Consider the following 23,708-nt stretch of genomic DNA (forward strand, 5'->3'; position numbering starts at 1 on the left):
TACATCTGAAAGTATTTAGTAATTGCATTATTTGTCCTTGGTATTACATTTGTCCTTGGTGGCTGCTGATATCTACTGTAAAAGTGGGAGTTTTTGCAATGCGGAAATTTATGCGCATTTTGTGCTACCAGAAACTAATGTGAAAATAAAAGTACACAAATACCTTTGCTTGTTATATGTAACCACTATGTAATGTCAAGATTCCACGAAATCAAAAACACACAAAATTCATTTTACTTGGCAGAGCACGAAAATTTCCTCAAAAAGTATATCCACTTATATCCATAATACAAGTAAAACATAAGAAAATGTCCACTTTTACAGTATATGCAGAATGATTTCAGATGGAAACCCCTCATGTCAAAGGCAACATCTCATATTATACACACAGCTGTATGTACATTGATGAACAGAATAGAATGGATTTAAAAAAAAAGAGTATATGTGTGTTATATTCTAAATACTTATGGTGGCAATATAGTGGGTGAATGAAAAGGCTGTATTTGCCATATGGTAATGAGGCAGGCAGTCATCCTGCATATATAATAGTCTTCACTCAAAAATGAAGATATCAAGAGAAAATGAATGGATAATGATATTGGTGGCATGCAATAATAAAGGTCTCTATATATCATGGACTTCTATATGGACCTTTTGGTATTAAATGCTGATGACATATTGATATACCATGATATGGTGGTAACAAAATGTTACCTAGAGAAGAGTCACACTTTTGAATATGTATAGCACATGAGCTTATACAGGATGGATATATTGAACATTCATGCACAGAGAACATTACACAACTTACAAAACATGAGAAGACATGCATGCTACCATACAGAGGTGCGGCATACCAGACATTTCATCTGATATGATACGAGTGAGCACATCACCAATACCAGTACCTGAATTCTGTGGGCGAACAGAGGGCTGGTTCGGGGAACCCAAGTCTGCAAACAGTGGGGAGAGGTACAGCCAATCAGGAGCGAGGGTAAAAAGGGTTACATGAGTTTATGACAAAAAAAAGTGCATTCTGTGCACTGCAAAAGAAAAGTGTACCATCACAAAAAATACTGAAGTCAAAACAACAACAACAGCTACCAATTTGACAGCTTCTGGGGGAAAATATGTGCAGCAGTAGAAACAAAAAAGTGGCACTTGCAAAAAACTTTGCGAAAAACTTGGTGGAACAACTTTGACAGTATGTGTGCTGGACAGAACACAAAATACACAGGCTGTGTGCTTCACATGATATGCTTGTTTCAAAAAGAAAGTACAGATTTCACACTGTGATTTCAATAAAGTTTAATTACAATGATTCTGATTATGTGTGCGATTCACAGTACATACTTAGGAAATGAAAAAAAAAAGTCTGGTCAAAGAAAACTTCACGCACATTCATACTTTGTGCACTCCCCTGAAAATTGCATTTGTAAGAGAGGATTGATTTGTAAGACATCGTCTAAAAAAAAAAAAAAAAAAAAAAAAAAAAAAAAAAAAACTCATCCATACATATCTCATCATATCTAAATTTTCAAAGATTAGCAACAGACGTCAAATATGTTAGGAATCTCAAGGCAAAAAAAAGAAAAAAAAATAAGCCATAGCTATATCCCGGATGATTTATGATGGCTGCTATACATGTTACAGTTAGGCCAAAGAAGTTAACAAAAGAAGATCTCAAAAAGGATAGCTATTCACAAAGACTTGGAAGAAAATTTTTGCTGATTTGGAAGGCAACATTCAGTATTCTTTTGAACTGAAATAAAACAGACAGAAATAAATGGCATAGAATGCAGAGGAAAGTTTATTTGACACACAAAATTTAAACCTCTAAAACCTTTGAACACAAACAGCATTTTTAGTGAAAATCAAAGTGAAGTTTAGAATAGAATGTGAAAAAGTATGGCCACATACAATAGGCTATACACTGTGTAAGTCATATCTTTCAGAGTGGTTTTATTTAAAGGTTTGAATGATATTCAAGATATAAACTTGCCAAAATATTGCCTCCAGCAACACAAATACACTATTTACTGTCTATACAATTGGACATTGCTCATTTTGCTTCTCAAATAGGGATAGTAATAATACTGCCTTCTGTCAGTTTGTCTTTTCATTCTCAAAATTTACACCAAGGTATTGACTCATTCTGTTTTGGAATATATGAGTATCTGAATATGTGAATATCAAAAACATAGTATGGGTGCCTACACTGAAAAAAGAAGAAGGTAAGAGCATCTATGCATAAAATATCATGGACTGTGAAAATAACAGTCTATTGACAGCACAATAACAGGATTACAGTGTTTCTTTGAAGAATAAAACTGGTACTACAATGTATGTCATAAATCTTTATGTCTTGATACTCTTCAATGTTTCATGATCTTATCACAATGACCACATAACTTTTAGATACATCTCTCTCTTGGATAAGTTCTCCTCTGACGGTATCAAACAGCATGTTATTACACTTATATCACTTTGAAATAGGTTAATATCAGAATTAATTTGTATCATGGTATCGTACAGCTGTACATCTATGGTGGTAATGTTTGTTTTCCAAAAGGTTTGTAAATCCAAAAATGGCACGAAGGTGTGTGCTGACAAACCTTCCAAATAATGGACCTTCTATGAATTTCTAGATAAAGAAACCTTCACAAACAAACTTTACAAACTTTATTTCATTTTCAGATTCACTAAACTTTTGAAATAATAATGAAACTTTTTATTTTCAGATTACCAAACCTTCAGAATAACAAACCTTATTTTATTTTTGGATTTAATACTAAACCTTTAAAATAATGAAATCATACAAACGATAAATTTTCCAATAACACCCAGGAATCCCTGCTTTGTTACATGAAGAAAAAAAAAAGATTTAAAAAGTCCTTTTCGGTTCATTTTGTATTTGTGTGCATGGCTTACAAACACTCGCACAAGACTACAGTCCGCAAACTATAATACACTCTAATATGACATTAAATGCACAGCAAAATTAAAGTACTCACTAAAAGGAGAATTTATCTATTAGTGAGACAAAAATAGTGGCTAAAAGAAAACCATACCAGTGCATTGCAGGCACTTCAGACTCATTTTCAAGTTGACAAAGGAAGTGTTCTGATATAAACAGTCACACGGGTGTAAAAGATGGTGACAAAAGCTGCCTAAAAACAATAAAAACAGATACACAGTCAAGCTACCATTGAAACACATGATCTATAGCATGACATACTAATACTCAGGGTGCACCCTACTCCTGCACATATTTAATTACTGTATTCTCTTTCATGTGTCAGTAAAAATTTCTCAAAAACTCAGCAGGATCCAAAAATTCCACAAAATTATTTCAATGGGCTCGATTTATTCAAAGTTTGCAACAAGGGAACAAACTCATATGCAGGGAATACTGTACTTCTTTCTGAGATATGAGGACTTTTTACAGCAATCCTGCACCAAGCAACTGGCAGCTTTACAAGGCAAATGAGATTTCTCCGAATATGAATGCAAAGAGATTTTCAATTTGAGTTCAAAGCTGCAATCAGCAGAATTGAAATATATGAGTACTACAGTTTAACTTTTCTTCTGATATTGAACAGATATTAGGACAGCAAACAGTCAAGTTACATCTAAATTTCCGTCATCGTTGTCATCATCATCATTTAGAACTGCATGTTTCCCACCCTGAGGCAAAGAAGACTTTGATGCCACTCAACTTGATCGGCAATGCAACAACAGGTGACACAGAAATGTTTGAAGACTCAACAATTGTGCACAGCTGGCATATAAACAAAAAAATGAATGAATAAACAGGCAGTTACAGGTAAAGTCCGATGAATACTCTATAATAATTTAAAAAAAAGCAGGTGGGTGATATTAGAAAACAGTGACAAGAAGTGCAGACATAACTGTGACGCAAATACAGTACCTGAAGTTTCATTTTCAGGGGAATGAGTCTCATCTGTGAATTCCCAGAATTCCCGGTGCAAATAGAGGAAAGAGGCAAAAATATGGGAGGAAAAATAGGAAGAAAAAAATGCCAAAGTGCACACGTGAGCCAAAAGAAAAATTTAACCTTACATGGGGAAAAAGAACCTCACATGTGTCTTCTGCTATGGGTAGCTCATTGTGGTAAGGGAGACATCGTCATCCTTTAAGTTTCTTTTATATTAATTTTTTTTTCTTGTGAAAATGTCTCACCAACACCATGTTCAGCACTCAACCACGGATAGAGAAAAATCACACCGATACAAGCCATTCAGAAATGATGAAATGACCTTGGACACTAGTCCAATAGTGCTACAAAAATTGGAGAAAACAAAGTAAAAGAGAAGAAAAGACATTGTAGGTTCTGTAATATGTGCATCACATCACCACTTGATGTGCGAGGACTCCAGGACCTGTGTTCGTGAAATATATTCAAGCCATATGATCGTAATAGTTTCACGGTGTACCTTGACTGCATTTCAGAAGCTGCAGCATACAATAATCAAACTTTATGATAATGACACCCTGAGAATGAAATCTTGCACAATCATCCTCTCCAGGAAACTCTGCAGATTTCCATGACAACTCATTTACAAAACACTCGAAAAGGCAATAATGCAGGAGACAGAATTCAATACAAATCCAAAGATTCAGCAAGCAAAGGTGCATTTCACAAATGATAAATGCAACAAAACATAAACAACATTGAGATGGAGAATTTGATGTTCTGTCATGTACAGTAGCAATGGACATAAACAAGGCTGTAGAGTCAAGGGCATCATGGGATACATAATGTCTTGATTACATTGGCATACATCTGTGATACAGCAGTACCGGGTGAATAGGCATTGTGGGTGTGAATACAGATAAGTATTGTGTGTTTGAATGTGCACATATACACAGAGCATGCATATAGTTTTGCCTTTGAATGCATGAAGTTGATTGAGCACTATGATTTATGAATAGCATCGATCTTACATGATTGGCAGCAGATGAATGGCTCTTTAATACAACCAGATGGTCTCACTAATACAAGTCTCATTCACACAATATAATGTCAATGACATGTTCCTGTATGCTTTGAAATTCTTGTGTTTAATCTATTGGGATATATTTATAACATGACATTCAATATCACATAAAGTGTAGACTGCAATTCAGTCAGTTATTTCAACCCATTTGTTATCTGCAATATCAAGGCTCATTGTGATATGCTGATAATACTGCTACCTGGTCATTTAAAAGTAAAATAAAAACCTTAGGGTGATAAATGCATCTATTCTCTCACTGACTAAACAGAGATGACCTTCATCCAAAGAGGCATTGGGATTTCCAGTGACATTGGAACTCTGAATTTCTACTTTTAGATGCCACTATCTGACATTGAGAGGTGGAGTTCTATGTGAAGTTGTATGAACAGAGACAAATAAAAACTTGATTTTACACTCTGCTATAAAAACCAGAAATATTCGTGTGCATTTTACTTTTGTCAATTTCACAAATGTTGTGAGAGCCAAGATTCGCAAAATTAAAATGCATGCGAATGTCCGTGGCAATTTGCCTAATTTTATGCCACTAAAAAAGGCCATCGGCTCCAATTGGCGAAAACTTCATGCCTTGAAAATATCTTGCTTTACAGTATATTACCCCATAAGAGCAACGGTCTTTCTCTTCACTGTTTCCTACTATTCTCTCGTGATTTTCTTCCAGTGTCATTATGGAACCTTTACGGCAATATTTAAGGAGCAAATAGCATGCAAATAGTAGACACTCCACTGTGTCTCACATGTCTGCTACAATCACACTAAGAAAGTGCTCTCCCCAGTCAGACTGTGCTCAGGGATACTGTTGACTTTATCACCCCTCCTGCGAGACATAATTGTATAATTTTGATGTGCATCTGACGTGGGTATATTTATCTCGCTTGTGAGAATAAATAGTAATTTGATTGTGTTTGATATGAAGTTTTTATATATCTGAGCTGCTGTATATGGTGGAAGATGATGAAATATATATTTCACAGAGCTGAGATAAGTGATAACTTACAAGTGTTTCTGAAAGGGAGGAGATCCAGCACTGGTAACTCTCCTGAACAAAAGCCATAAAGAAGGAAGTTACGTAGACAATTCTAGCTAGTTGATCCACTGATTTGACCTCGACATCACCGTTAGCAACACTTTTGTGTAAATGTCTCTGCCACCTTGATGCAGTTGTCCTTGACAGACTTATAAGATTGGTTTGAGCTGACTTGATACAGGCAAGATAATCATTTCATCTGAAAAAGATGCTGAGGTTCCATTTAAGGTAATGCAAGAAAAATTGTGCCTGAAAATAAAAGTAATATAAAAAATTTTGGAGTAGTGTCTGATATCTTCAACACTTTGGTGTGACACAACAATGCACAATTGCAGAGAACACACAAAATCTGTGATTTGACATTTGCCGTACACTTTTGCGAGGACAAACACTTCTCTACAGAAAAACCATTGATATCAGAACATGTATAGTTTTCAGTGCCTGACACACCAAATATTCTTCTTCATTGTGAGGTAACAAACACAAGAATGTTCAAACCAAAGGGGTTCTTCACAGAAAATCACAATTCAAATGAAGAAACATATACCTCATGAACAGCACTAAAGTTCACTCTAGATTTTGTTTCTTGGCAATCACAATTGCAAGTGACATTGAACAACATGCGACAAGAAATCCATGTATGGCTTCTCACAACATTCAAACTTCACAGCTGGACTTCTAGTATGTATATGCGAAAACAATATTGTATGTACCTTCCAAAGAGCTAGACTATTCTTAATAGATTCTCAAGAGCAAACTTACATTTGTACCTGGTAGATAAACTGGCCAATATGTCATTTTGTGAAAGAAAGATTCAGAATGATGATTTGCTCTCTCTCAAATTTCAATTTGAAAGGCAGTCTTCCTTTGAATTTGCACAGTCAGGGACTGTCAACTTTTGGCATATTTTTTTTTCTCTTTTGTGCAGCACGCATCATTAGAAGCAAACAATGACGTATGCCACCTGCCTAATTGTGTGCAAATTACTTGAATTGTGCGTCAAGGCTTCAGTCTTCAGGGACAAGCTGTTTCAGACTCATTAACCGCAGCCTTGGGCCGTTGAAAATAACACAGTCACTCGGTAACGAGCAAATGATTTGGGAGCTAACGCAATTCCACCTCTCAAGCGCGCAGGGAATTCCAGCAGTGAAGCGAGGAAATTACGGCACAAGTTGTTTGCTTTGTGACAAACGATCGGTGAGCAACTTCTTTGTCTTCAAATGTCGGCATGGCGACGGGACACCAACAACATGTGACACAATCTCATGCAGCAAATCAACACTTTTTACCTTTCCTTGTTACGCCACCCAACTGCACAAAGTAACCTACACGGAGATGGTGACATTATGTCCAATGAAATATCGTGTTAAAAATCCAGTACTTAGGGCTTCAATTTCATTTCTGCATTTGGTTTATAAAAGTAAATCTTTGTGTAACAGGCCGAAACGTGGGGATCTTTAGTTTCTTTTCTTCTTATCATTTCTAAAAATCAGATTTGTTTGCATTTCAAGTGTTGACTATCATGCAAATCCATGATTATTTCCACCTACATCCAATTAATATTCCCTATATCACCAGACATCATTCAAAAAAGCTTAGAAATTATCAGTAGTAGTACCTAAAAAATAACTGTACTTCAACTGAACTCAAGATAGACCAAGAAGGATGTACCCATTCAAGAAGTACCATATTAAAGTCAAATCCACCTCAGGGCCCTCTAAAATCATATTCCCGAAAAAACTGAAGAAGTGAAGAACATGAAGCACTGACTGTTGGAAACATTTTGAGTATAATATCTTCATTTACCTCTTTCACCCTGAAACCAATAGCAGTTGCATAAGGGAACTGCAAAGAATTTGTATTCATTAAAAAAGGACAATTTTAGTCATATGGAAAATTATGTCATTTAGATGCAAAATACATTGTTATTCAAGAAAACGAAGAAAGCATTACATGTGAACTACATATGTGACAGTGCACCTCAAAACAAACAAAAAGTCGCCAGACATGAATTTTTAGTTAAGACCATATTCTGAAAGAGCAGACTTTAAGCTTTAAAATGATGTACAACTCAAATCAAATGGACTCTCCTAACCTATCTTAATATTGGAAAGAAAGCACAACCTCAGGAAAAGTGTGAACTGAGAAAAGAGGCTTTGAAGTGCAGTGTCTATTCAAGCGCTTAATCTTTACCAAACCGTGCCGGCTGTGCGATGAATGGGACAAAAAACAGGAAGTAAACCACTGGAGTAACAACAATGAAGGGATTATTAGAATAAACTGAAATTAAGCATGCCTCATTAACACATTCTGTCCATAATTAGTGCCAACTTCCAAAGCAGTAGCACTATTCTTTCAAAAGTTATTAGAGTTGAAAGTGAAGAGTGTGGACAAGGTTTTTCAGAAATGAAAAAGGGATTCTGAAGACACACCTAATCACACTATTCTATCAAAAATGTTCAAGATAAACTGCTAAAAAACACACTTTCCTGCCCGTTTTATGATACCAAATTTTAGCATAATGTAAAAGAAGACCTGCTCTTTCAGAAAATATGAAAAAGTCAAGTTCGGCTAGGTTGACCCATTTCACTTATTTTCAGTCCTCACGCAAAATCAGTGTGTGCGACTTTATGTTCGTTTTGAGGTGCACTGTCACATATGTGACATGACAATCTATCATTGCAGCTAAACGATTTCTGTGTTTTGTTTTGCAAGTTTTGACAAGTAGAAGCATCTACTGACAAGTCTCTCTTTACATAATTATCAATACTGATTTCAGTGTTCACAGCAGAGCTACATGTACTACTCGTGATGCATGTTTGATGTAAAAAAAAAATGACATGTTAAGTAACCAAGCCATTTTCATACAGTCTTATTCACAGCAATTAATGGCTTATGAACTTGCCCCACTTCTTGCATTGTGCGAATGAAGGTGAAATGCTAATAGCGTCCTATTAACAAAGTCCATTACCTGACTATACTTTGTGCATTATAGCGAAAAAAAAAATATGAAAGGAATCCAAACTCGAAAGGCAGACACAATCACACTTACTGAATGTATGGAAAAGGGTTTCTTGGTGTAAAAGCAAGAGGGAGGAATAAAGTAATGAAATAATAATGACAAATTTCACATATACAAACATACAATGTACAATCATATAATTTGCATGTCATTGCTCAATGCCTCAAGTCTTTCTACATATGTACACTAGTTCTGTATTCCATCATACAGTAGATGCATTTACCCAAGGAAAGGTAAACATAGGGGGGTTGACTGACATTTTTCATAATTTATATGTGAGGAGACGTGAACATTTTCTACTGATGTTTTTTCATTTGTGTGGCAGAAAGGCCCTAAAGCTTGTGTGCTCAAAAAATCACAAAAAAAGGAAAAACAAAAAGAATATGGTTATATCACATGACAGAGCTTTGAAATCCCTGTCGAATTATTCACAAACCAAAATTTGATTTTGGGGGTTAAAATTATATGCTAGGGCCCTTCTGCCAGGCAGGCGAGGGTTTGTACATTAACTTCCATGCAGCAATATGTTCAATCAATGTGCTGTCACATATGGCATTTATACAGACGAGAAATGATACAAATTTTTCATTTTACCAAGCATTTGTCGGTCAATTAATGTTTCTACAACAGATATATGGTGCTATACAAATGCTGCGGGTCATCATCATCATTAACACAATCAACTGCAATCTCTAATGCAAGTTTGTGATTTGTGTTTGATGCCTTTTCAAACAAACAAAAACAAATGGCATTGCTCACTTGAACACTTATTTTCACAAAGAGCAGCAAATGCATTTTTTTTTTTTTTTAGCAAACTGTGATTAAGTCTAAGAACATGAGCAATAAAACAAACATAGAAACAAACAAACAGAATGCTGAAATGATTCACACCAGACTGATGAACATGCAAACACAATACCCTTCTTACAGGCAACATGGGTAAAATGTGTAGAAAGTTTAAAACACATATAAGAATTGTACATCCGCATTTAGTAAAGTGATGAGGGGTAAAACGTGTTCCAAATTTTCTGAACATCCATGACAATATTAACTGTAAATGTGACATCTGATGTGGGAAAGGCAATAGTTTAACTATTGATATAATAACTGCATATTGATTCTACAATGAGAAACTCCCCCCCCAAAAAAAAAAAAACAAAACAAAACAAAAACAGTACAAGGGATACAAAGCAATTTCATTTCATTCTTTCAAATGGCACAGAGGCCTTCTGTGGGTCAGCAATTACAGAAGACAAAATATGAATTTTCTGTGTGATTTTTTACTTTATGATCTTTCTATGAAATGAATCATTAGGTGCATTCACAATAGCAGTGAAATAATGCAATATTTCATGCTGTAATTCTCAATGTGAACACAAATTCACCATGAAATACATTGCAAAATAATGTGGCATTTAGGGTGGTAATTCAAACTGCATGCGAGATTTGAATCGTGTCATACATAAAAGACCACCGATTCGTGCAGCGGTGTACATTTCTCTCGTGACCCAACATATTTCCTGTGGGAGATGCACATGTGCAGTGCCTAACAGAAATATCACGGTAATTTGTGAATGAGAATGGTACCAAGTGAATTATTGCAGTATGTATTCCTGTGGTATTTTGATAATAAGAATGATGCCAACAAATTACCATAGTATTTGATACCATGGTAATTCATACTGTATGTCAATGCACCTATTGTCACAATATGATGCAACACACCCTCTACTGGTGACCCTCCCCTTACACTGTATAATATTATGTTCCAAATGAGGACCCCTTTTTGAAAGATCATAATATGGGCAAGATTGCAAATGTCTCTCAAAACATTGCGGTTACCTGGAACATAGGATGTTGGCTTGACCTGTCGTGACTGGGCGGAGCCCGCGCTCTGGATCAGCCGCGTGGCACCCTGGGAGTGGGGGCGGTGGTGTTGGGGATGAGGGTGGGGATGGGGGTGGTGCGTGAAGACCGGGGGCATCTCATCTCGGGGCGGGGTAGGCTGTCGGAGATTGCTGGGGTCTAGGTCTGTCAGCTGGGTGGCAAAGGCGGGGGCGGGGTGATGCACCTGCCTGTGACGTGGGGTGCGGTGGTCAGAGTGTCCTGGTACCCAAAATGGGAGGGGATGGGAAGAGGTTGCGGAAAGGAAGGGGTAGGGAGGAATGGGCAGGGAGGACAGGATACCGAAGAACAAGTAGGAAGGGTTATGGAGGCAGGGTGAGGAAGGGATGGGGAGGGATATGGAAGACAGGGTAGGGAGGAAGATGTAAGGAAGAAGAGGTAGGGAGGAAGGGTTAGGAAGGCATATTTAAAGAAGAAGGGGTAGGGAGGAAGGGGTACAGATGAAGGATTAGATAGGAAAAATAGGAAAGAAATGGTAAGGAGGAACAGGTTGGAAGGATTGGAGGAAGGATTACAGAGGAAGGGGTGGTCATATACAATATACATGGGCATCATTCTGTTTTTCAGCCTTTTATCGCAAAATCTTTGATATTGCTTGTGTGTAATATCATTTTGGATGCACAACAAAACAAGAATGTGCAAAAACTTGAAATGCCATCAGAAGAATGAAAAAAGCAGTACATGAAAAGAAGCTGTGTCAGAAATTGCAGTAATATCAATTGGTATATTTTGATATGTGTTTAGTTTGAGATTGAAATTCACAGAAAGGTAGCAAGACAAGCTGTACAATCAAGTACAAAGCTGACTCTACTATAACCAATCATATAGCAAAGCTTTCTCACATCAATAGAGCAAGCTAAGAATAAGATATGTGTGAGAGAGAAAGAACAGTTTGAAATTTGTCACTTGTGCAGCTCTTAAGTCAATATAAAAATGCAATTGGCAGAGACTGGCATAATAGCAATTTCAGTGCACAAAATAGCTTAAAAACATTCAATCTGCCATATGAATGCATACACTTGATGACGAATGCAAGATGATAAGATCTTCACGATAGTGTGGTGACACAAAAACACAATGTTACAAAAATCATGAGACTTCTGGTTATTAAAAATAAAACATGAAATCCACGGGTAAAGAGAACATTGTATTTGTCATCTTGTTATTCAAGATCTTAAGTTACTGCTGTGATGCTTCTAACAATGAAAAACAAGTAATTAATGCAACAATAATCACTTTCACTTAAAAAAAAACAAACATGGCAGTATCATTATAAACACTGTGGTATTGGACATTAAAAGAAATGTTTTAGTTCATTCATACAGAAACATCTGCCACTTGCATTTGTATTTCGCCATTTTGACAGTGAACTAATTTATATACTGATTCCCCATGATCCTCAGTCATGACTTATATTCTAACAGAGATAAACATATCACTTATAGAATGAATGAGAGTATTTAAATCAATTAGATCACATGGTCACCTGATAAGCCAGTCGGTGATGCTTGCTAGATTTAATCATGTCAATTTTGATCACATGTGCTACTGCAATTAGCATTCCCAAATAATGCTGATAACACCACTACTTGGTAAAGGCAAAGGACTAATTTGGCAGGCATATGAAAAGGAGGCTTCATCCGAAGCTAAAACCCATCCCCAAACTCCTTGTCAAACCATGAGAAACAACACACACACAAACAAAGAAACAAATTGCCTACAGTTTAATTTGTGTGACTGCAGGCCAATAGTAAAAATGAAATCCTTATCAAAACTTTGTGACTACATAAAACTGGCTTATTTCACAATATATTATGTATAAACTATAGTACACCAAAATGCTTGTAAGTGGAGGACCAACCCTACACATAACTCCAATGCTATAATACCCACCTCACCCCATGCCTGACCAAAACCCCCACACATTGTACCCCTACTTAAAGACGAATCAAACTATGAAGGCAAAACACCTCCCCCTCCCCCCCCCCCCCCTTCAAAAAGGGTACAGTATTCATCGCATAATCGGGACAGGTTGGGAGAAGCAAACACGGCCCCTTTAAGCGAGGTGCCCGATTTCGCGATGAGTACTCACCACACACTAACGGCATACGACATGTACATGTAGTGCACACACACACACACACACACACACACACACATGCATACTGACGTACTGTACGTGTACATGAATACACAACACGCTACCCCTCGGCGCGACCCTCCAGCTCTCCCTGCATTCTCGCAATGATATCGAGTACCGGTAATCGCAACCGGGTTCGATTCTTCTGTCAAACACGCGTGTACACGTAATCAATGTCAGCTCATAGTCTAGATTCATAAAACGTTACGTATTCGCACATACATTGAACTCTTCTCATCTTTCACGCTCTCCCTCCCACTCTCTCCCCCATTTCACTGAATACGTAACTGTTCATAGCCCTCACTTCAATCACGTAACTTTTGCCCAGTCACAACTGAGGAAGATTGTGACGTACACACAGATCGCAGTGTACAGCTGTATTGAAAGTTGAAACCAAAGACAGTAGATAACAAGATACGAAGGCGCGCGATGACAATGGACTTTGCCCTCAGAGTGTATGACTGAGATTAAACAACGCACACAGCCTGGGCTGTATGAGCGAGGCATGTTTTTTATTGGATGTGAGTCGAGTAGGAATTGCAAGCGAGCACATGGCTTTGCTTATGTAGGGGAGAAGAATGTTCGCGAATGCATGTGCTTTGCAATGGCATGGATACTTATACACGGCGCTTTCGTGGCTATGCATGTACATGTACTGGATGGACGGAGGTCAAAACACACCAATCCGAAGCTTGCTTTGTAAGTTTGTTGTAAACGACAACTGATACGGAATCTTTGAAATATTGTTGTGGTATTTTGGTAGATTTTTTGTGTAAAATATTAACAAAATCAAAGATCGCTTGAAGAAAAATTGTCCCGTTTATCAGAGGTCCCCGCCCGATTATCCAGTGAAAATAACGTGCGTTGGAAATGTTTCTGGGAAGCGTATATCATTTAAGCGAGGATCCCGATTATCAGATGCCCGATTATGCGATGAATACTGTACTAATAAAATTTTTGTACTTCCAAATATAACATATAGGAGATACCTCCATAGGACGCAGAGAGGGACGGTTCTTGAGGATCACCAGAGACGGGCTGGCTGTATCGTCTACTGCTGGGCAGTGAGTGCTGGCTGGAGGGATAGTCATGCTGGAATGCTGACCGGTGACCATGACCTTGATCCCTCCCGAGTCGGAAGTCTGAATTCTGCTCAAGATAAAATTTTGAAAAATATGCATATAAAAAAAAGAGCATAAATATCAGCATAAAGATATATTGTATTCATCTAAGAGATCTCACAGGCCACGACTGGGGGAAAGACAGTCAATAAAAATCAATAGATGACTGCTCATTTCATCCCATATGCAAGTATACAAATTTCTTTTTGAATTCTGAATGAAATGCCTGGTAGACAATGCATTTTATAGGATTTTGTTTGTTTGTTTGTTTGTTCGTTGTTGTTGTTGTTGTTTTTTTTTTTGGGGGGGGGGAGGGTCTATGCTATTCATTGTATACTTAACTGAAGGTATAATGTATCATACAAGTTATAACACAAACATGTACCTGTATCAATCAACTGTGATAAAATTTTGTTGGCAGTAGTAAACATTTGTATTTGTTGCTGTAAACATGTTCATTTTATACACATATTCATTATTGTAAATTCATTTTTATATACTTATTCATAAATCTAAATATGTTCTTGTTGAGACCCTCATACTCCCCACTGGTAGTTGAAAGAGTTTGATAAAATCTTCTTATCTTACAATCTTAGTTTTAATGCAATTATAAATGTAAATAAGGAACAAGAATTTGTCTCCTCTCAATACACAAATGAGATGAAAAATGATATAGCTAATAAATGCAAACATTCACACCTTAATACATCACGTACTGTACCAAAGGCAGGATGCATTGTATTCAGTTTGAATATATCGTGAGTGATAAGTATCCGCAGGGGTCCAAACACACACATTTTAACTGATAACCCTCATCTGTGTCTACACAGGTTTTCCTGTAACATCAGATATGAATGAGTTATCTAAAGGTGCTCTTATTTCATAAAGCATTCAAACTATAACTAATTTCCTTTAATCAGCTCACAAATACATGCAAAAAGCAAAGTGCATTTATCAAGTGGATGGTGCTTTGGAGACCAAATACTGCAAACAAATACACAAAAAGGTGAACCTGTGTTCATTTCTACACAGATTCATGCACAGGGTAGAAAATACTCGCTAATGAAAGTCAAACTCAATTCACAGTCAACATTATAGGAAACACAACGTTTTTTCCTTTTTCCATAAAACTGCCCCCCCCCTTTTTTTGAAGGTGAGAGTGGGTTGAAACAAATTGACCCCCCCCCAAAAAAAAAAAGAAGAAGAAAAGAATACCACATAAAAGATTTCAAACAATACCGAATCGAAAAGTCCCAAGTGTGTTTAAACACACACATACACACACACACAAATGCCCCGAGCTCTGACAGACAGTTGACATTGATAGACTTTATCGAACCATTTGTATAAAAATGAAAAAAGAAAGAAAGCAACATCCAACATTACTGACAGTGACAGTAGCACTATGATCAAATTTAGAATGCAGCAAGCTGTGACTTTACGAGCTAACTGTGCAGGTGTGTTGGTGGTGTACAAGTGATGCTGTTGAATCGCAGCTTTGCACCGAAAATAATCTGCTTTTATCTGACTTTGCCAGCTCCCTTATAAGAAATCAATCATAAACCATCACATCATTGAGAGCCGATGAGCACAAATATTCACACGTGAACAAAGAAAACAGCTGCTCTTTCTGAAATGCTGACTTTAAGTAGCTGTAGAGTCATACAGCTTCATACAGCTTCATCCAGCTGCACTGTAGTATGATAAAGGATTTTTCACTCATCGGGTTTTTGAAAGTGTCACCGATAAACAAGTGTACACAATCAACCTTGAAATAGATCCCTATGGTTTTGATTTTATTTTGTAAAATCTATCACCATTTCAACAAAAAAAGTTACATTTCAAGCTTTGACTTAGAACATCATACACTGACCAGTTGATTTCAGTATATCGTCTAGTGTTTATGAAACATTTCAGGTAAAGCATCATAACCTACTTTATATGAAATACCAGATGAAATGTATATAAAAGTAGCAGCTGTGACAGCTGCAATTCTTCACAGTAGTATTGAGTATTCATTGATGATCAGGATGCCATAAATTCACTTGCTTGAGGCAACATATACTTCAACTAATGCTGTAAAATGATGCTCACAAACAAACAAACTGAGAGACAATGTTACACAATAAAAGTACTGTCTGTTTACCATTGGGAGCAGTGATTAAAAAAAACAAAAAACGTTTGAGTTACCACATTTGATGCACATGTGTAGGTCAGTTCTATCACAAAACATCCTACCATACAAAATTTCACAATAAAGCCTAAAATATAAGGAGATATCATTATTTTTTCACGATAAACCATAACTGTAGATGGTTTATTCTAAAAACAAGTTTAATATAACTATCATTTACATTTTTGTATTTAACTTATACTTAACATTGATTATAATGATTATACTGATTAACATTTTTACATTGGTTGTTTCTACCCTTAACATTTTAGAACTATTTTGAAGCACTAAAGCTGGGTTTTGTTTCATCTGCAAAATGGTAAATAATGCCTTTAAAATGAAGCACAGAGTGATAGAAGTACATTGCATGAATCAAATTTCTCTGTAAGTCTAAAGTCCTGTTGTCTGCTTCACATTATGACTTTCCCATTTTGGCATTTAAACATGTTTGGGCTCTACATAATATAGTAACAAGTAAAGAAATAGAATTTGAGGCAATCTGATCCAATGAAACATGGCAAGGACATTTTATATGCATTGAGTGTAGCATCACAGCCTGAGCATGGTGCTCAAGCAGCTATTGATTGATGGTTGCTGAGCAACCTGGAGGATCAATGTCAGCAACTGACAAATTAGGGCATAGAGTGATAAACCCTATATCCTAACCTAGCAACCCCCCCCCCCAATTTAATTCAAGCTACTGTGTAAATAGAGGTTAAAAGGACATAAAGTACAAGCCCTACAATCCCCCCATCAAGATAAAGTGCACCACATCTGATATGGAGTACAGAAGTGATAAGCTGATAACAACACACAAATGAGTGCTAACACATTGAATATGAGTGCATAATGTACACCATGTTCCAAATGAATTTACTTAGATGGTTTCAGTGAGAAAAGAAGGTCAAAACAAAGCCCCCAGCACCTTTGGTGTTCCAGGCATATAAAGACTGTCACCCACAATGTGTGCTGCACGTACCATTGTGACAAATATGATAACATTTTCATGGTGTTGTATGTATACAGCATAACATACATGTTATACACAGAGCTACCAAGTCTCACGCATTGTGAGTGAGACTCAAGCATTTAGGGTCCGTCTCATGATCTCACGCATGACAACCATTTTTCTCACGCATTGGGAGCATAGCTTAAAGGATTAAAGTGAGAGTTGCAATTGAAGGCATATTTCCCTTTTGTCTTTCAAAATAAGTAAAAATAGTCACATAAGTATGCACCAGCTTGCACCATTAACAGCTAAAAATTGAAAAAGCTCCATACTGTGGGAGGGTGGACACCCCCCTCCGCCCACACCCTCCCCTCGCTCAGTCGCTTCGCTCCCCCGCTCACGCACGTGCGCGCGCGCTGAGATGCTGAGTCATGAAAATCTCACTCATAAAAAATTTTTGAACTTGGCATCTATGTATAGGAACCTACATGTAAGTAATACATTGTGCAAAAACAAGGGAATCAAGTGAACAAATATAAGGTCTTCATTGAACTCTACTATAAAGGCAAAATGAAGGCCAGCATACATGAAGCTCATTCAGTGCTTGACATAAAATATTGCAACAGCAGCATGTGTATTCTTTACACTTGGTGCTTTTCCTATCTTTTTTATATAAATATGAGACTGAGTGAAATGAAAAACGTGATTCATATCTCTGAAAACACAAGTTTACCAGATGTGAACATAAATTGACTAATTGTTCCATACATGCGGTGAATGATGATGTGCAGATGTGTCCCATTTTCTGCTGCAGTGAACTGTGCAATAAGATATTGATATGACATCACCATAGAGTGCAATGGATATGAGTACAACAGTGATGTTTATGCCTCGGACAAGACTGACATGCATTGAAGGACGCAAATATACATGTATCGCAAGAACTTTTTCACCACTACTTTAAGTAATCTTCAGTATTTCTGTCATCATATGACAACATGTACATCAAATTGCTTGAATGTGCATACAACTATAACAAGTCTGACACAATTTTCTGCACCACACTGTACATATACATTGTATGTATTAGAAATATATCATCCAACTCAGCTCCAAGATGTTGTGTTTTTTTCTTCTTTTGATATTTGACTTTTGCATTTCATCTCAGTGACTCCAAACATTATAAATCCCTCCCTTTTCTTTGTTTTGTTCATTAAAAAGGAAGTTAATCTAGCTTCAAATGAGAAATGTGTAAAAAAACCAACTATCAAATACCTATGGGTGTACTTCCTTCTTTTATTTTTATTTTTTGGTAAAATCTATTATCAGCAGAGTTGATGACAACATGAAAAGTACATGTATAAATGAAATCCTTCTGGAAAGCATGCATGCCTCTGCTGTCTTGTCCAAGGGTAAAGACATCAACAATTAGACATTGTGGATAATGTGTGAATAGCTTTGCTTTGAAGACACTCATGGTCATTGGGTTACATGTTCTGTGGAATGGGCTTCCTCCTGTGAAGATTCGCTGTTCTTTCGCACACGTATGAGGGGAGAACTTGGCACCTTCTTCACTGTCAGTCGGAAATCAGTCTTAACAAATCACAAAAATTAATGGTGATGATGCAGAGTCATGATCATTCATCAAAGAGAAAACATTACATTTACAAGTATGATACACAACTGATTGAAAATTATGAAGATGAATATCAATAACTGTGTTTTATACACACACAGACACACTCAGACACACGCACACACACACACACACACACACACACACACACACACACACACACACACACACACACACACACAGAAACATGCACAACAATTTACACAACATACTTGTGGCTTTATCCAAGGACATACATTGTGATTTTGTCAGGCCTATACAGCTTTTCATCCTCAGACATCAGACAAAATATGACATTTGATGAACAGAATCCCACTGATAAATGACTTCTTCTGTCTTAGAAAGTTTCTTGATTATGATGTCAAGAAATTTAATCTGAAGAAAGTATGTTAATGCAATTAAATGAGGAGCTAATTTACATGTACTACAATGTACATGAATGTGTATGCAACATTTTAGGCTATAGATAATGGACTTAACAACTAAAATTTCTTGCTCTTTGAGGTTAAAAGGATGGCATAGTTTTGGCTGAGGTACGGATTCAGATTTTACAATTCAGTGAGATAATCAGAAACCACTTGTGAAATATCACAGAGCATACAATTCTATGAGGAATTCTGAGTTTACTTGCTGAAAATCATTTTAAAATGGCTGAGATATCCAAAAACAAAGTAAAACAAATTGGTTCTCATAAAAGGTGGGTCATTACCCCCACCTTTTAAAGGACCTCTTTGTTTTAAGATATTTCAGCTGTTTCAAAAGCAATTTTTGTCAAATAAACTTTGTATTCCTCTTTAATGGAATTGTGTGAGCATTAATTTTCATTAGAAGTTTCTCATTATCTTACTAAAAAGTTGGAAACCTGAAGCCCTATCTCAACCAAGACTACACCATCCCTTTAAAGGGGGTGTACAGTTCTGGTCGAGGTGAGGATTTAGCATTTAATGTTTTGCGAGATATTCAGAAACTACTCTATGAGATGTCAAAGAGCATGCAGTTCTAAGGGGTATCAAAAGTTTATTTGATGAAAATTGGTTTTGAAATGGCTTAGATATCCCAAAACAAGGTTAAACAAAGATATCCTAATAAAGTTGTGGCATGTCGCCTTTTATTATTAGGGCAAGTCCAAGATAACGCGCATGTTACGTATGGGACATTCAGAGACTTTTATGACCTGAAAAATAGTGTTAATGGCCTTTGATCATATTGAACTTCATCATGGTGACTGATATCTAGAAGAAGTATAATCATGTAAAAAATGGAGAAAAATGACCGTCACAATTATATTCTAGAAGAGAAAATAAGTGCCGTTACGTATGGGACCAGAAAAATTTTGTTTTTTTGAACATTTTTTTCAACCTCAAAACTCTCTGAAAGTATATCATTCTACAACTTGTAACTCACTGTGATGAAAGTCACAACACTCAAGATTATCACAGGTAAGTTTCATGTCATGAGGCAAAAAGCTCTAATTACAGGTTCTAATTAACGACAGACTCGACGTGTTACGTATGGGACAGTTACGTATGGGACAGTTTGTCCCCCATTCATTTAGTGTGTGAAGAACCATCTTTATGGGTATTTTGCATATTTATTGAAGTAAAATCAGTTGAAACTACTCAAGTACTGATCCAGATTGTCAAGGAAACAATATTCCCCAAATATTCATCATCATAATCATATTCAATCATATCTTTATATTTTTATGACCAACCTGGGTATGCATGCCCTTTGTCCCCCATTCGTTTAGTGTGTGGAGAACCATGTTTATGGGTATTTTGCAAAATAATTTTGCAAGATACCCATAAACAAATTTTTGCATAATTATTGAGGTGGAATCAGTTGAAATTACTCAAATACTGATCCAGATCGACAAGGGAACACTATTCCCCAGATATTTACCATCATAATCACATTCAATCATATTCCATATTTTTTATGACCAACCTGAGTATGTATGCCCTATTTTTATCAGGATAGTTACTTCTGAAAAATTGAATAGTTTAAAGTGTTTACTTCCATTGATGAAGGGCAGTTTGCCATTTAGTTTCAATAAAAAACAACTTGACACAAGAAATATTAAGTTTAATAAATAAGCAATACCTGCTGCATGGAACCCCAGTGATCGAGTAGACATATGATGTCTGTCTATCAGTCAGGTCATTGATTTGAGTCACACCTCAGTATGTATACCCATGAATTTTGTTGTGGCTACTACTGAAAACTGAATAAGGACAATTTGTGTATCACTTGCAATATTTAAAAAAAAAAATCATTTTACTTTTTTTTTTCTATTATATATATCACAACCATTTCAAATTGGATCTCCATCACATAAACTTTGAATTCCTCTAGTCTTAGGATTTTATGCTCTAATAAGTAATTCATATAATTGGTTTCCAATCATCTCTTTAAATGTTGAAGACTGAATCCCCATTTCTACAAAAACTATACCATCCCTTTAATGATGATTTTTCATTGTGTATTTTGCCATTTTCCCCTCCCCCTTTCTGAAAATTGTTCAGTCAAGTTCATGTATTGTTTCAAGTGTCTATAACTCAAAAAGTAGCTACAATGTTGGGATACTTTCTTCAGGATGATTGACCATTTGTATACTGAGAGACCTTCCCAGCTAGCTACATGCATTCACATGCAATATGTATGAGAATGTCCCATACGTAACGCATTTGTCCCATACGTAACATTATTTCAATGCCTAATAAAAAAAAATTCTTTTACTTTTTTTTCTTTTTTTTCTGGTATTTAATTTCTCTAAACAATAAATTAGAAATTTCCAAAAGGGCATTAAAATAACCTTAGCAATTTCAGAAAAAACCTAAAAAAATGACCTCATTTTGTTACGTATGGGACATCTCATGATAGGACACGAGCTAATTTGCATAATCATTTGCATAATCCCTAAATTTTCATACCAAGTTAAACTATGTGATGAACTTCTTATGTCCACATATTAATCAAATATAATTTGCTTTCCTTTGAATTAATATGAATTTTTATAAATGTCCCATACGTAACGCTGTGTTTCACATTTATGCAAATGAAGCCCTTGAAATTTGCATAAATTTACATAATATCATTTTTTCCTCCACGGAAATCAAAACTTCAACTCATAAGCTTCAAAATGATACCAAACATGTCAATATTGAGCAAAGATGAAATTTAGCCTTCTGAGGGGACCTTATCTTGGACTTGCCCATTAGCACTTTTTTGGATATCTCAGCCATTTGAAAACCAATTTTCATCAAATAAACGTTGAATCCCTCTTAAAATTACATGCTCTTTCATATTTCATAAGAGGCTTTTCATTATCTCACTTAGGAATGTTCAAAACATGAATCCCTACCTCAATCAGTACTGTACAGTCCCTTTAAGCTCCTCTCATCAACAAACTATACAATACAAGCTGTATGGTATACAGCCACAAGAGTCAAGAGACAATGTAAAACTGTGAAACAACCCAAGATACTGGACATACAAGCAATATCTTATGGATCAATATCATGTGGCGATGATATTATGATACTATGCTCAATTCTATAAAAAAAACACAACTGTTGAGTACAAGCAGCTACATAGGCCTATAGTATAACGATGCTCAACATGATAACATGACAATCAAAGCAGAAACAGAAAGCACTCAACAGTTGTATTCAACAGTTGTTTTTTTCATAGAATTGAGCATAGTATCATAATATCGCCACATGATATTGATCCATAAAATATTGCTTGTATGTCCAGTATCTTGGGTTGTTTACTTTCATTTAAAAAAACCCAGAAGTGAAATAAAAACATCATTATGTTTACATGTAGAGGGACTTTAAAAGAAATCAGATATTTTGTGCTGTATTTTGTCCTGATGAAAACTGTTCTATAGTTGTCTGGTATTCCCAAGGGCCCTGTTCTGAGTGATGTCAACCATACAACCCTAGAGTTTTGACAAAACTTTCAAGTTTGATAGGAAACCAATAAACTATAATCAAATGGGTGACATGTCACTGCAATTGTTTGTTTTGTTAATAACAGTATCTTCAGCTTCAGCACAAAATTTCCTTTCAAACTTACCACTGAAATGACAGGCAATGACAGTGCATCTGCTGAACGCCTGCAATCCTGAGATTTCCTCATGGCAAGTTATTATATGATGAGTGCAATCTCCCTCCACTTTGTTCCACAACAAAAACACTCTATAGAATACCATGCAGGCCTTGAGCATAATTACACCAAAGCAAGAAGCTGGATGCCAAATGAAAATTTCACGCTCTTTCCACAACTCAGGATAGCTGAGGCACATGTACACATGTAGTAATTGCACAGGTCCTGCATTCAAGCATTACTCCAACCTCATCTGTTGAAGAGATGAACTTAAACAAAGAGACAAAAAAGACAAAGTTTTGCATCAAGAATGGAATAGTTCCCTTCAGAATGTCTCCAGTATCTTTTTGAAAGAGGAAATATTCATGGCGGCAACGTGTGGTCATCTGATCCAAATAATGACAGTAAAGCATAGAATCCAGGCATGTTCCCAGTTCTTCACAGAAGACATACTGATTACATTCAATTTATCTTCAAACAAAGACAGGATCTTCCAATAAGACACAGCATCCACAGACAGTTTCCATATTTGTATGCACGGAGCAAATGATGACAACAGAGCACATTTCCTGAAATAGTTTTA

General features: G+C 36.3%; 1 protein-coding gene across 1 annotated transcript in view; it reads right to left on the bottom strand.

Annotated features, from left to right (window-relative positions):
- Positions 1-23,708, bottom strand: part of LOC139712231 (leucine-rich repeat-containing protein 49-like) — a 51,641-nt gene that overhangs the window by 16,948 nt on the left and 10,985 nt on the right. Inside the window, exons 3-6 of the mRNA XM_071624069.1 lie at positions 14,123-14,282; positions 10,931-11,194; positions 3,932-3,964; positions 909-953 (exon numbers count right to left, since the gene is read on the bottom strand). Coding sequence (XP_071480170.1) covers positions 909-953; positions 3,932-3,964; positions 10,931-11,194; positions 14,123-14,282 — 502 coding nt within the window. The remainder of the gene's footprint in view (positions 1-908; positions 954-3,931; positions 3,965-10,930; positions 11,195-14,122; positions 14,283-23,708) is intronic.

The sequence above is a fragment of the Diadema antillarum genome, unplaced genomic scaffold (assembly GCF_040938485.1).
Source record: "Diadema antillarum isolate AM-2024a unplaced genomic scaffold, OU_Dant_1.0 seq00001774_RagTag, whole genome shotgun sequence".
In the NCBI taxonomy this organism is placed as follows: domain Eukaryota; kingdom Metazoa; phylum Echinodermata; class Echinoidea; order Diadematoida; family Diadematidae; genus Diadema; species Diadema antillarum.